Source organism: Lycium barbarum, chromosome 2, assembly GCF_019175385.1.
Source record: "Lycium barbarum isolate Lr01 chromosome 2, ASM1917538v2, whole genome shotgun sequence".
NCBI classification, from domain to species: domain Eukaryota; kingdom Viridiplantae; phylum Streptophyta; class Magnoliopsida; order Solanales; family Solanaceae; genus Lycium; species Lycium barbarum.
In genome coordinates this window covers 124,379,405-124,392,541 of record NC_083338.1, presented here as the reverse complement: position 1 = coordinate 124,392,541, position 13,137 = coordinate 124,379,405, and the positions used below count along the sequence as shown (strand labels likewise).

The 13,137-nt window shown below is 40.6% G+C and overlaps 2 protein-coding genes across 2 annotated transcripts; one reads left to right on the top strand and one right to left on the bottom strand.

Moving 5' to 3' along the window:
* The first annotated feature begins 1,550 nt into the window (after positions 1–1,550).
* LOC132628857 (uncharacterized) lies at positions 1,551–5,843 on the top strand. Its single transcript, XM_060344615.1, has 3 exons — positions 1,551–2,312; positions 2,356–4,901; positions 4,949–5,843. The coding sequence occupies exons 1-3, from the start codon at positions 1,551–1,553 to the stop codon at positions 5,841–5,843; spliced, it is 4,203 nt and encodes a 1,400-aa protein (XP_060200598.1).
* Positions 5,844–7,511: 1,668 nt separating this feature from the next.
* On the bottom strand, positions 7,512–12,033 carry LOC132627057 (uncharacterized). The gene is made up of 3 exons (XM_060342134.1): positions 11,448–12,033; positions 8,490–10,600; positions 7,512–8,408 (listed from the first exon to the last, which is right to left on the bottom strand). The coding sequence occupies exons 2-3, from the start codon at positions 9,267–9,269 to the stop codon at positions 7,614–7,616; spliced, it is 1,575 nt and encodes a 524-aa protein (XP_060198117.1). The 5' UTR covers positions 9,270–10,600; positions 11,448–12,033; the 3' UTR covers positions 7,512–7,613.
* Positions 12,034–13,137: the final 1,104 nt, after the last annotated feature.

Genomic DNA, 13,137 nt, shown 5'->3' with positions numbered 1-13,137 from the left:
ATCGAATTGTCAAGTTGACAGACAGATTTGATAGCGTAATGGAGGGGGATTCAAGTCATGCACCTGGAAGCATCCTATGGTACAAGAAAAAGAAGACCTGTCTACAAAACAAGTGCATGTTGCTGAGGAACTACAAGTATCCTCTGAAGGATTAATCCCAATTCATCGACTGAAGGACTTCATTATGGGAACAATTAAAGACAAGTATGATGTTACTGCTAAGTCTTCGATTACATACGCCAAGCCATACACTTCAAGGATCGATGGGTTAAAGATGCCTGCAGGTTATCAGCCTCCAAAATTTCAACAATTTGATGGTAAAGGAAATCCAAAGCAACACGTTGCTCACTTCGTGGAAACTTGCAATAATGCTGAAACTTATGGGGATTATCTTGTTAAGCAGTTTGTGCGCTCCTTGCAAGGGAATGCATTTGACTGGTATACGGATCTCGATGCTGGTTCTATTGATAGTTGGGAGCAACTTGAATATGAATTTCTCAATCGCTTCTATTGCATGAGGCGTATTGTAAGCATGGTTGAACTTACAAATATGCGTCAATGGAAAGATGAGCCCGTTATTGATTTCATCAGTCGATGGAGAAATGCTAGCCTTAATTGCAAAGACAGACTTAGTGAGGCTTCTGCTATTGAAATGTGTATCCAAGGAATGCACTGGGGACTTATTTATATCCTACAGGGAATCAAGCCCAAGTCCTTTGAAGAATTGGCTACACGTGCTCACGATATGGAATTAAGCATGTCCTCAAACGGAAATCAAGGGCCACCAGTTTATGAGCCTCGTAAAGGGAAAGACAAACTAGAAGTAAAGAGAGGGGGTAGGTTTGTGCCAAAGTCTGAAAGCAAAGAGTCGATGAATGTTAATTCTGCACCATTAAAGGTCACCACAAAGCTAAGCAAGAAGCAAAGTGTGAAGACTACATCTTTCCAAAATAATGGTGGCAAAAAGTTAACTTTGAAGGAAATGCAAGAAAAAGAGTATCCATTCCTAGACTCAGATGTTCCAGCAATATTTGAAGAACTTCTTGCATTGAAGCTTATTGAGTTACCCGGAATGAAGAGGCCAAATGAAGTTGGGAGGACTAATGATCCAAATTACTGCAAGTATCATCGGTTGATGGGTCACCCTATTGAAAAGTGTTTCATCTTCAAAGAAAAGGTCATGGATTTGGCCCGGGAAGGTAAGATGTTGCTTGAAGATGAGAAGGAAAGTTCAAATCAAGTCTGAGTCACGTTTGGCTCGCTGGATCCCATAGTTCTTTGCAACTTTGCTGAAGTATGTGAATGTGGAGATATTCTGATCGTGTCACCACCAAAGACGATTAAATTTGGTGACTTCGATCCCATCAATGTCAACATGCCATGTTGCCTTCCTATAATGCATGATGTAATAGTGAAGGAGAATTTTTTTTGAAGAAATTCAATCTCATTTTGATCAAACTGATAATGATGGATGGACTTTAGTGACTCGGCGGAGACGCTGCAAAACGAGCTCACGAAGAGAGCCAAATAATCAAGTGACAAGAGGAAAGATGATGAAAAGACCCAACAAGCAAGGGGTACAGAAGAATGTGAAGAAATCAACAAACGAGGAGGCTTACTATCAAAGGCCACGTTGTCCAATAACATTAGAGGAATTCTTGCCAAGCTGGTTTCACATAAAAATTTCTCACTATGATGCTAAGGCCTCATGTTGCAATATTGATGAAGAAGAGATGAAAAAGGGAGATGTGACATTGCCGTCACTTCCATTGTGTGAAAACCTCATCGAGACTCACTCTGAAGAAGTGGACACTTGTGATGCAAAAATCACATTCACTAATGATGATCTTTTGTTAGGCCAAACACTGCATAATCGTCCTTTATATATGGTTGGTTTCGTGCGTGGGCATAAAGTTAACAGAATTATGATTGATGATGGGTCTGGAGTCAACATTCTCCTAATCCGCATTGTGAAAGAGCTTGGAATCTCGGTAGATGAATTGTCTGAAAGACGTTTGATGATTCATGGATTTAATCAAGGGGGGCAAAGAGCTATAGGCGCTGTCAAGCTGGAAATAAATATGGGAGGTATGTGTTCAAACGCATGGATGCACGTGATTGACGCAAAGACCTCATATAATATTTTGTTAGGAAGGCCATGGATACACGAAAATAAAGTGGTTCCATCTACCTACCATCAGTGCTTTAAATACCTTGAAGATGGGGTTCAAAAGAAGATAGTTGCTGATGATGAGCCTTTTGCTGAGACAGAAGCACACTTTGCAGATGCGAAATTCTACTTGGAGAACCGTGTCTCGAAGGAGTTTAAAGTGGATAATGTGATGCCATACCAAGGGGCGTGATGAAGACGAGGAAAGTGTAGGATCATCATATCACATCGCAATCTGGGATGAACAAAGCACTACGCTTCATCCAAGAGTTGAGGAAAAGTTTGTGGATATTCATGCATGTCATCACATATCTTTCAATGATGGTTACCCCCAAGAAGATGAAGACGCTGAAGATGCACCGCCTGAGTTTGAGGAAGGGGTAAAGACGACTGTTGATGCATTAAAGGAAGTTAATCTTGGAACTGGTGAAGACCCAAGGCCTACATATGTAAGTGCCTCACTGAATGTTGATGAAGAAAACAAATATGTTGATCTACTTATGGAGTTCAAAGATGTTTTCGCTTGGAGTTACAAGGAGATGCCAGGATTAGATCCCAAAGTTGCAGTCCATCGTCTCGCCGTAAAACGAGGTGCTCGTCCTGTTAAGCAAGCTCAACGTCGCTTCAGATCTGAACTAGTTCCCTTGATTGAAACTGAAGTGAACAAACTCATTGAAGCAGGTTTCATTCGTGAAGTTAAGTATCCCACATGGATTTCGAGCATCGTACCTGTAAGAAAGAAGAATGGCCAAATTCGAGTTTGTGTTGACTTTAGGGATCTTAACAATGCATGCCCTAAGGATGAATTTTCTCTTCCAATCCCCGATCTTATGATTGATGCCACGACTGGATATGAGGCAATGTCTTTCATGGATGGTTCGTTTGGGTACAATCAGATTCGCATGGCACCAAAGGATGAAGAACTTACTGCCTTCCGCACTCCTAAAGGTATATATTGCTACAAGGTGATGCCTTTTGGTTTAAAGAATGCCGGTGCTACTTATCAACGTGCCATGCAGAACATCTTTGATGACATGCTACATAAAAACGCCGAGTGTTATGTTGATGACTTGGTGGTGAAATCAAGGGAGAAAAATGACCACTTGAAGGACTTGAGATTGGTGTTCGAACGACTTCGACGATACCAGCTCAAAATGAATCCTTTGAAATGCGCCTTTGGAGTTTCTTCTGGAAAGTTCATTGGATTTATCGTCCGACAGCGAGGGATCGAAATTGATCAAGTTAAGGTCGATGTTATTCTGAAGATGCCCGAACCTAGAGATATCCATGAGTTAAAAAGCCTGCAAGGAAAGTTGGCATACCTTAGGAGGTTCATCTCAAATCTGGCTGGGAGATGTCAGCCATTCAGTTGTCTTATGAAGAAAGATATTCCTTTTGAATGGGACCAAGCCTGTGCGAATGCTTTCGAGAGCATCAAATCTTATTTGATAAAGCCTCCAGTACTTGTAGCTCCCATACCTGGAAAACCGTTGATATTATATATCGCGACACAAGAAAGGTCAGTAGGAGCACTTCTAGCCCAAGAAAACGATGAAAGGAAAGAAAATGCACTTTATTACTTGAGTAGAATGATGACACCGAACGAGATAAATTATTCACCCATAGAGAAGTTATGTCTGGCACTTGTATTCTCAATTCAAAAGATGAAGCATTACTTCCAAGCTCATGTGGTGCGACTCGTCTCGAAAGCAAATCCTATCAAGTTTGTCATGTCCAAACCCGTCCTAAGTGATCGTTTAGCAAGGTGGTACCTCCAATTTCAGCAATTTGAAATTGTGTATATTTCTCAAAAGGCAGTAAAAGGGCAAGTGCTAGCCGATTTTTTGGCCAACCATCCAATTCCAGATGATTGGGAGTTATCCGATGAGCTACCTGATGAAGATTCAATGCTTGTGGAAATTCAACCTCCTTGGAAAATGTACTTTGATGGTGCTGCACATTGTGAAGGAGCTGGTGCTGGAATAGTGTTTGTCACTTCCTTAGGGGAGGTCTTGCCATACTCCTTCACTCTAACACAACACTGCTCCAATAATGTTGCTGAATATCAAGCACTCATACTTGGGCTCGAAATGGCTGTTGACATGAAACAATTACAGCTACAAATTTTTGGAGATTCCAAGTTGGTGATCAATCAAGTTTTGGGTAGTTATGAGGTCAAGAAGCCAGAGTTGCTGCCATATCGCAACTATGCTCAGAAATTGATAGGTTGGCTAGGAGAAGTGACTATTCAACATGTTCCTAGAAAGGAAAATAAAAAGGCTGATGCATTAGCAGCTCTAGCTTCCGCATTAGTATCACCTAATCAAATGCAAGTCGTCGTTTGCCAGAGATGGGTAGTACCACCACCAAATGAATGTGAAGAAGAAGTTGAGCATACCATCACCACTTTAGAGGTTGAAATTGAAGATTGGCGGCAACTAATAATTGATTACTTGTATTATGGGATACTGCCAGAAAATCTTCGAAGGAAGACAGAAATCCGATGGCGAGCCCCTCGTTTCCTTTACTACAAGAATACACTCTACAGAAGATCATTCGATGGAGTACTCTTACGTTGTTTGGGGGCAGATGAGTCTGTTCAAGCCATGCAGGAAGCACATTCTGGAGTATGTGGGGCGCATCAATATGGGCCAAAACTTCATTTTCATATAAAAAGAATGGGGTATTATTGGCAAACTATGGTGAAAGACTGCTTGGATTATGCTCGAAGGTGTAAAGCTTGTCAATTCCATGCTAATTTCATACATCAACCACCAGAAGTATTGCACCCTACTGTGGCTTCATGGCCATTGAAGCTTGGGGTTTGGATGTTGTTGGGCCATTGCCAAAGTCTTCTGGCGGTCATTTATACATCTTGGCTGCGATTGATTACTTCTCGAAATGGGCAGAAGCTGTTTCTCTTAAAGAAGTAAAGAAGGAGAATGTGGCAAACTTCATCCGAGTCAATATTATCTATCGTTTCGGCATTCCTCGATATATATTGACAGATAATGGCAAGCCATTCGATAACAAGTTGATGACTAAGGTCTGTGACCTTTTTGGCTTCAAGCAACGTAATTCTTCTATGTATTATGCCGCTGCCAATGGCCTCGCTGAAGCATTTAACAAGACACTCTGCAACTTGTTGAAGAAAGTCGTCTCCAAATCTAAGAGAGATTGGCATGAAAGAATGGAAGAAGCTCTTTGGGCATACAGGACCACCTATCGCACACCAACGCAGGCGACTCCTTATTCGCTTGTTTATGGAGTTGAAACAGTCCTTCCACTTGAGCGTCAAATCCCATCATTGCGGCTTGCTATTCAAGAAGGACTCACTGATGAAGAAAATGCTAGATTGCGCCTCGAAGAATTGGAAGCTCTCGATGAAAAGAGGCTAGAAGCTCAACAAAGCCTGGAATGCTATCAAGCCCGTCTATCTTGGTCTTTCAATAAAAGGGTTCATCTTAGATGCTTCCAAGTGGGTGATCAAGTCCTTGTTGTAAGAAGGCCAATTATTACTTCTCATCGATCTGGGGGCAAATTTTTTGCTAAATGGGATGGGCCATATGTTGTGCAAAAAGTATACTCAAGTGGCGCTTATAAGCTTGTTGACTCAGAAGGCTTGCGAATTGGGCCCATCAATGGGAAATTCATGAAGAGATATTATCCTTGAAGAGAAGAAATACGCTCCTTAAGGCACGAGCATAAACTGCATGCAACTCCTGGCCCGCAATAGTATAAATTGTGCACGGCCCAAGAAAATGTCCGCTAGGTTGAAAATCTCGCAAGAGGCGGCCTAGGCAAAAGTTAGGACACAAAAAAAAAAATGTCCGCTAGGTTGAAAATCCCGCAAAGGGCAGCCTAGGCAAAAGTTAGGACACAAAAAAAAAAAAAATCATTTTTCTGAACTACGGTATGACTTGATCCTCCTCACCGAGGTACGTAGGTGCTTAGAGTATTATTCTAAGTTCAGTCACACGAGTAAAAACAAATAGTATGGCATTATGTGAACGTCGCATCCATTCTATCAAGTAATGACGCCATTAAAAAAAAATAAGCTTGCGTAGATGAATCAAACGTGAATTATGCCTCTGTCCTCGGCATGGATATGACATTTGTAAGTTGAGTTTGGGAAGACCAAGTAGTGGAGGAGTTGAAAACACCAAACTCAAGTTATACAAAGCGCGCAAAACTAAGGAGTCGAGTAGGGTAGAATCCGAGCTAACTTTAAAGAACGATCTGCAAAGCTCTTGGCCGTGATTTTTTTATAAAGATCGTAGTTTTGGGAGTTACCATTCCAATGGGACAAAGCCCTCGTGATTTTTAAGTTCCTACACCAAGATATATATTTTTTTTTTTCTTCTTTTGGTGAGGCCTCGCAAGTCCGGATCTGCCAGCATGCTTATATCTAAGGCAGACTTCTAGGATTTATCTGGGACGATTCAGAAGGCTTCAAACTTTGAATTTTGGATATGTCTTAGATATAGAAATCTAGTCTCCGGGGAGTTTTACATCTCGTGATTTTGCCATTCCTACATCGAGATATGATTTTTTTGGTGAGGCCGCGCGAATCTGAATCTGCCAGCGTGCCGATATCTAAGGCAGACTTATAGGAATTATCTGGGACGCTTCAAAAGGTATCCAACTTTGAATTTTGGATATGTCCTAGATTTAGAAGTCTAGTTTCCGGGGAATTTTACGGCTCGTGATGTCTCCATTCCTACATCGAGATGTGATTTGTTTGGTGAGGCCGCGCGAATCTGAACCTGCCAGCTGCCGATATCTAAGGCAGACTTATAGGAATTATCTGGGACGCTTCAGAAAGTATCCAATTTTGAATTTTGGATATGTCCTATATTTATAAGTCTAGTTTCCGGGGAATTTTACAGCTCGTGATTTCGCCATTGCTACATCGAGATATGAATTTTTTGGTGAGGCCGCGCGAATCTGAACCTGCCAGCGTGCCGATATCTAAGGCAGACTTCTAGGAATAATCTGGGACGATTCAGAAAGTATCCAACTTTGAATTTTGTATATGTCTTAGATTCAGAAGTCTAGTTTTCGGGGAATTTTACGGCTCGTGATTTCGTCATTCCTATATCGAGATATGATTTTTTTGGCACAAAGACGCAAAGCTGATGAACAACGTTATTGTAAGAGGAAATGAATGCGTGGCCTCTAAATTCAAATCTTCGTCACCCTCGGGAACTTCGACATATAAAAAAAAAAAATACTGTTTAAGGGAAATTTGGTGGTATCAGTGTGTCATGATGGATATATCATTCTTGTATAGTAAATAAAAAAAAACAACCACAGAACGTATCAAGGAGAATGCGCAGTCTAAAACAAAATAGACGAAGTCTTTATTTCTGATAATAACATCCACTAATCAATCAAATGCAAGAAAAAAGAGAAAGAGAGCAATAGAAATACATTCTATAGACTAATCTAAACACAATTTGTAATTGATTAAGTCTTGGCGCATAGCTTCTAGGCGCCCCTTCTTCTGCTCTAAGTCAATTGAGTCCTTGGCATTCGACAAGTCTACATCATGGCACGCGTCGAACTTCTTTCCAGTAGTCAAGGCCCTCAATTTAGCTTCTTCGACTTCCTTCTCAGTGACTTCTAGGAGGAGTTCTAACTTCTTCTCCTTTGCGCGCAGCTTTTCTAACTTCTCTCGCACCTCATCTAGAGATTGACGGATAGATGAAGCTCTTTCGACCTTCTCATGTTCTTCAAACATGGCATTTGAAAGATGCTCTCCAGCTGCTATAAATATTTCTTTTTTGGCAGCTTCCATGTCCTTATCATGTAGGTCTGACCGTGCCTGGTCGTACGAAGCTGCAAGCTCAAAAAACGACTTCAATAAATTCATCAAAGGGGAAACATCCACATCCTTTCCATCCATATCCTGGAGAATCACTTGGATTTCTTCTTCAAGAGAGGAAGCCCTGTCTACATCACTTCCGGAAAGCTTATCTCGAATCACAGCCCAAAGATTAGAAATAAACATCTTTCTATAGTTCAAGACAACCTTCTTTCCGTCAAATACGGATGCTACAGCTGATGTACGTTTGTGCAAGTCGGAACTCAACTTTTCTTTCATTTTATCACGAAAAATAGAAGTTGTCCCCTGTTCTGCCTTTGCTGTGGAAGAGGATTTTATTAGGTCCGGACCAGAAACAGACTCACCGCTCTCCGTTGACTTTCCCCGTCGTAATGCTCTAACACTATTTGGCTGGAAAAAAAAAAAAAGAGGACAAATAGTTAGTAAAAATCATTATGGCATGTGTGACAAACTGAAGGCCTTAAGTCATACCTTTCTAATAAGAGTTGTCACGGTCCTTGAAGGACTATCAACGCTGTCAGGAATCTTGGCCACTGCCAAATCGGTATCTTCCAATTTTTCTGAACGCGACCTCACTTTCCTCCAACAACGATCTTCATAACTGTTATCACTCTCGCCTCGAGACGATCTCTTGTTAGAAGCTTGAGCAGCCTTACTCAGCGGAAATGAGCTTTTGCCAACTTGGTGGCCTTGATCATCCAAACATTCTGTTGGAGCTTTTATGAGTGACTGAGACCCCTTGCCTTTGCATTTCTCGGTCAATATGACCTCCGGAATGAAAGAATCATCAGCCATTGGGGCTGCAAGGGTGCATCCTTGATGTGTACCCTCTAAAAGCGCATTAGAGATTGGCCCAGCTGCATCCACCAAATATTGGAAGTAGTCATCAAGAAAATTTCCATGGGTTTTCGACCACCAAGTCCTGTAATCATCGGCAAAGAGTTTCTTCACATTAGGTGTAATAGGAGGGAAAGTCGCACAGGACATAGACCTGGATAACACACAAATCTGCCAAAATTGGAGTCCTTCAGCTAATGAGGCACTGCGATAATCATTGGCCAAAGCACCTAGGATTTTTTGATAAAATCCAAATTGACGACTGAATCGGTGTGGACTATATGGCTCGATAATGACAGAGTTTCCATCCCTCAAGGAGAGATATCCAAAGCGGACGCTCATAAAATAATTTAGCTCCAGCTCCTGTGCATCATTATTATCAACATAGTTGTAAGGCTCAGAATTATTTAACATAGTTGAAGTCCAAGCTACATTATCTCCTTGATGGATACACTTCCTTGCATCTTTTTTTTTTCGAAGTACCGTGCGGCACCCTCTCCCGAATATGCCACCATCAGTGGATTAGACGGTCCATTTACAAGCGCAAAATGAGTCTTGAAATAATAAGCAAGCCAACCATAAATATAATGGATTGGAAAGCGGACTTTGATCAGATCAAGTCGCGACGAACGGGAAATATTATTAAGATTGCTATAAATACTTGCTAAAACCGGCACTGCAAGGCTAATCTTTCGTTTGGCTGCCATCATAGTCGCAATCTTAAAAGTCCCTGGACGAATGAAGTTACCCTCTTCGGAAGGAAGCACGAAAGCACACAACCAACATGACAAAAATGCTGCAAGATATGTTTCATCTCTCTTTGCAGGCCTCACTCCAAGTTTATGAAATACAGTTTCTTCCTCCCTTGACCATTGGGACGCCTCAGGTATAGCTCAAGTAGGGTTGTGTGTTGATTTAAAACGCGCAGATTTCTTCTCCCTCCTTGGCGGAGCAGGTTGGTACTTTAGAGCTCTTTTGTACCAAAATTGTATCCACTTGCTCAAAGAGACCCTCGGGTTATCGCTTCTGCCCTCTTGAAGATAATGAAAAGCAGTGAACAAGTACTCGCAAACTCGTGAAATATATCTCTGATTTTTCGCGTCAACTCCTGTGAGTTCCTTAGCTTCAGGGATAACCTCCTCATAGAAATGACCTCCAATCGGCAAACCTCCAAGTGTATGCAAGTCCCACAAAGAAATAGATAGTTCCCCGACGGATGTAAGGAGTGTATTCATCTTGGGGCACCAAGCCTCGCAAAATGCTTGCAATATATTTGAATTCCGATCATACGTGAAAAGCGAGGCATAAATGGCATCATAGATATCTGCTGCACTTAAGACTTCTTGACTTCTACTGAGTGTATCCTCGGCCCACTCCCAATATCCTGGAATGTGACAATATTCACCTTCGAACACTACCGTCTCTCCCCAGCGTACTTCTCCTCGGACTATGCGACGACCCAAGCTTGGGAGCGCGCTTGCAATATTTGCATTGCGGTGGTTGGGTGCCTGAAGATACCACATCTGGGAAGTTCGAGTTGAAGTAGATTTGCATTCTGAAGTCCAGTTTGACATATGAAGCGAGTTCCGAAGGGGTGGCCACGATCCTGCATACCATCCAGTTAAGGGAGTATGAACCACTAATTTCGTTTGCACTGCTGCACCACCATCATTACTCTCAATAATAAGATACTTAAGTTTGGATGAGGGGGAAGTGTAGCCTCTAAAATTCACCATCTTGTTGAGCTGCAAGGGCAAAAGAAGTCATCATCATCCAACTCAAAGACAAGGAAATGAATAATAGAGATCATCACAGATAAAATCATAGCCAAAATCTTAAGGCGCTGATAAAAAGAGATTCACCCTGTACTACGCCTTAAGACTGGTCTCTTCTAAGGACCACACTGATCATGCATTTGTTAAAAAAATGTATACAAGAGATAGGGTGCGAGTCATATAAATATCGCGTAAAGCCGAGATAAGATTGTAATATGAAATCAATCTCTCAAAGGATTATCATAGAGCTATTTAAATTTATGGCCCTGCTTATATGATAAATATGGCACAAGAAAAGGGAGACAAGTCGCTGGAAATAAAATAGACGCCAATTTTCTCTTCTGCTGATAAAAAAAAAAAAAAAAGTTACATTGAAGAGTTCAAATACAAGGTTACATAGTTATTTGTGCTGACATGACTCCCAAGATATACGAGGCCGTATCTTTTTTTTTTTTCCTCTGGTCGCTATAAAAAGAATTTACAGAAACCTAAATCAAGAAAAAAAATATGGTTCATGTTGTGCTCAAAGTACTATCTCAGAAGGGAAAGAAATCATTTATGATAAACATGAAGAAGTGCCTGGTACTTGCTCAAAGTGCCATATAGAGAGCAAAATGATTAGCATGAAGAAAAATGGATGCTGGAAACTAAGTTTTACTACTTTCACTTAAGGGAAGGAGTAAATAGCAACAGTACTTTCTGCTTAAAGTGACATAGAGTAAACAAGTTTGGAATGAAATTGGTAATAAAGCCAAGAATTCTCCGACATAAAAAGGCAAAGCTAATAAATTATTTTGCTCTAAGAGAAGGAACAAACCTTGAAGAAGAAGAGCTAAAGTTTGAAGATAACTGCGATAACAAAAAAATCTGCAAAAAAAGAAAATTGTGATGTGCTCTGAGTTGAGAAGGTTGGCTTCTTATATAGGTGTCCAAAAGAGCCTCTTAATCCGTTAATCAGCTGCAAGTAACTGTCTCCTCAAAAAAATAGGATTTGGTATCCCTAAAATTTAGGATACGGGTGAAGCAACGGGAAAAAAAAGCAGCAAGCATCTTATTGGTGAACAAGGAGTCCAAGTGATGGAAGAGTTCTAAGGGAACTAAAAATCCTTTCTTTAAATGTGTATTTAAAAAAAAAAAAAAAAAAAAAAAAAAAAAAAAAAAAAGAGGCACCCAACGTTCCAAATTACCAATCACTGGCTAAGCAGTTTTTTTGATGAAGCTGGATTCCCTCAATGAGGGCAACCACAAAGATGGCACCTTGATTTTGCAGCTTCTAAGGGACAACCTCACTTTGCGGACTGCTGACACTCCAAGGATGCCAAAGATGGCCAAAAGGGAGATGCTGCAAACAAAACAGGTGGAATTGAGGATGCGGAATGATGGGCCTTACGAGGAGGACCTACCATGTGTGTTAGCTACATTCTTTGTTAGCAAGACCCAAGATTAAAGTAATTGGGCCAGCAGTCCAACAAAACAGGTGGAATTGAGGATGCGGAATGATGGGCCTTACGAGGAGGACCTACCATGTGTGTTAGCTACATTCTTTGTTAGCAAGACCCAAGATTAAAGTAATTGGGCCAGTAGTCCACTAGATACGGTAGACACAAAAAAAAAAATGAAATAAAATAAACGTCTTAAGTCTCTGAACGTGTTTTTCATCTTTTATTGTACTTCAAGCCTAGTCTAAAAAAAAAAAAAACAAATACGACAAGTCTTGAAGTAGGGGGCATTTGTAGTCATTTAAAATTTTATTGGACTTTAATCAGTATATTAATTTGGACTATATTAAATTTAAGAAAATAGTTCAAATAATGTTGCTAATATGGTTAGATTAATCATCAAATCTTAAAGATATTGGGCTAGTCCATTTGATTGGGCTCCAAATGATGAGTCCACTTTACAAGCCCGCCCCACATGTCAAATGAGGTGGCAATCCAAGTCAAATTAATGGGTCAATGAAATCATGTCAAGTGTACGGATGATATGCTCTGACCAATCAAATGACAAGGCTACACCTCCCTAAATGCTATAAATAGGGATCCTCATAACTCATAAAAAGGAAGAGGAAGGAGAATTAAGAACAAGAAGCAAGAAGAGAGCTCGTGGATCAAAGTCTACATATTTCTCTACAAGCTACAAGTTCAAGCATTCAAGCCATCAAGTTCAAGCTCAAGCTCAAGTTCAAGTTCAAGATTAAGAACGAAGGCAAATATCAAGGCGTTCAAGATCAAATTACTTGTTCGTGGCAAATACCAAATCCAAATTCAAATACGAAGATTCAAGATCAAGCTGCTGAAGCCCTTGAATCTAAATCATATTCAAGTTTCAACATAGTTTACGTTATTGTTGGAGAATCAAAGGATTATATAGAGATTGTAACACTCAACATTCTTGAAATCAAATACTACATTTTGTTACTCCATTTTCCTGTCTTGATTATTTATTTTTCTAAAGACTCGGAAATTTGTTGGTAACAATGTGCACGAGATAATTGTTGATTTGAAGAA

Bases quoted from the DNA above. Each gene is read 5' to 3' on its own strand.
- LOC132628857 (XM_060344615.1), top strand. From the start codon at position 1,551: ATGATGAAAAGACCCAACAAGCAAGGGGTACAGAAGAATGTGAAGAAA. The intron at 2,313-2,355 runs GTCTCGAAGGAG...TGCCATACCAAG, and splicing joins AATTCTACTTGGAGAACCGT to GGGCGTGATGAAGACGAGGA. The intron at 4,902-4,948 runs GTGTAAAGCTTG...ATCAACCACCAG, and splicing joins TGCTTGGATTATGCTCGAAG to AAGTATTGCACCCTACTGTG.
- LOC132627057 (XM_060342134.1), bottom strand. From the start codon at position 9,269: ATGTTAAATAATTCTGAGCCTTACAACTATGTTGATAATAATGATGCA. The intron at 8,409-8,489 runs GTATGACTTAAG...TTTTTTTTCCAG, and splicing joins TGACAACTCTTATTAGAAAG to CCAAATAGTGTTAGAGCATT.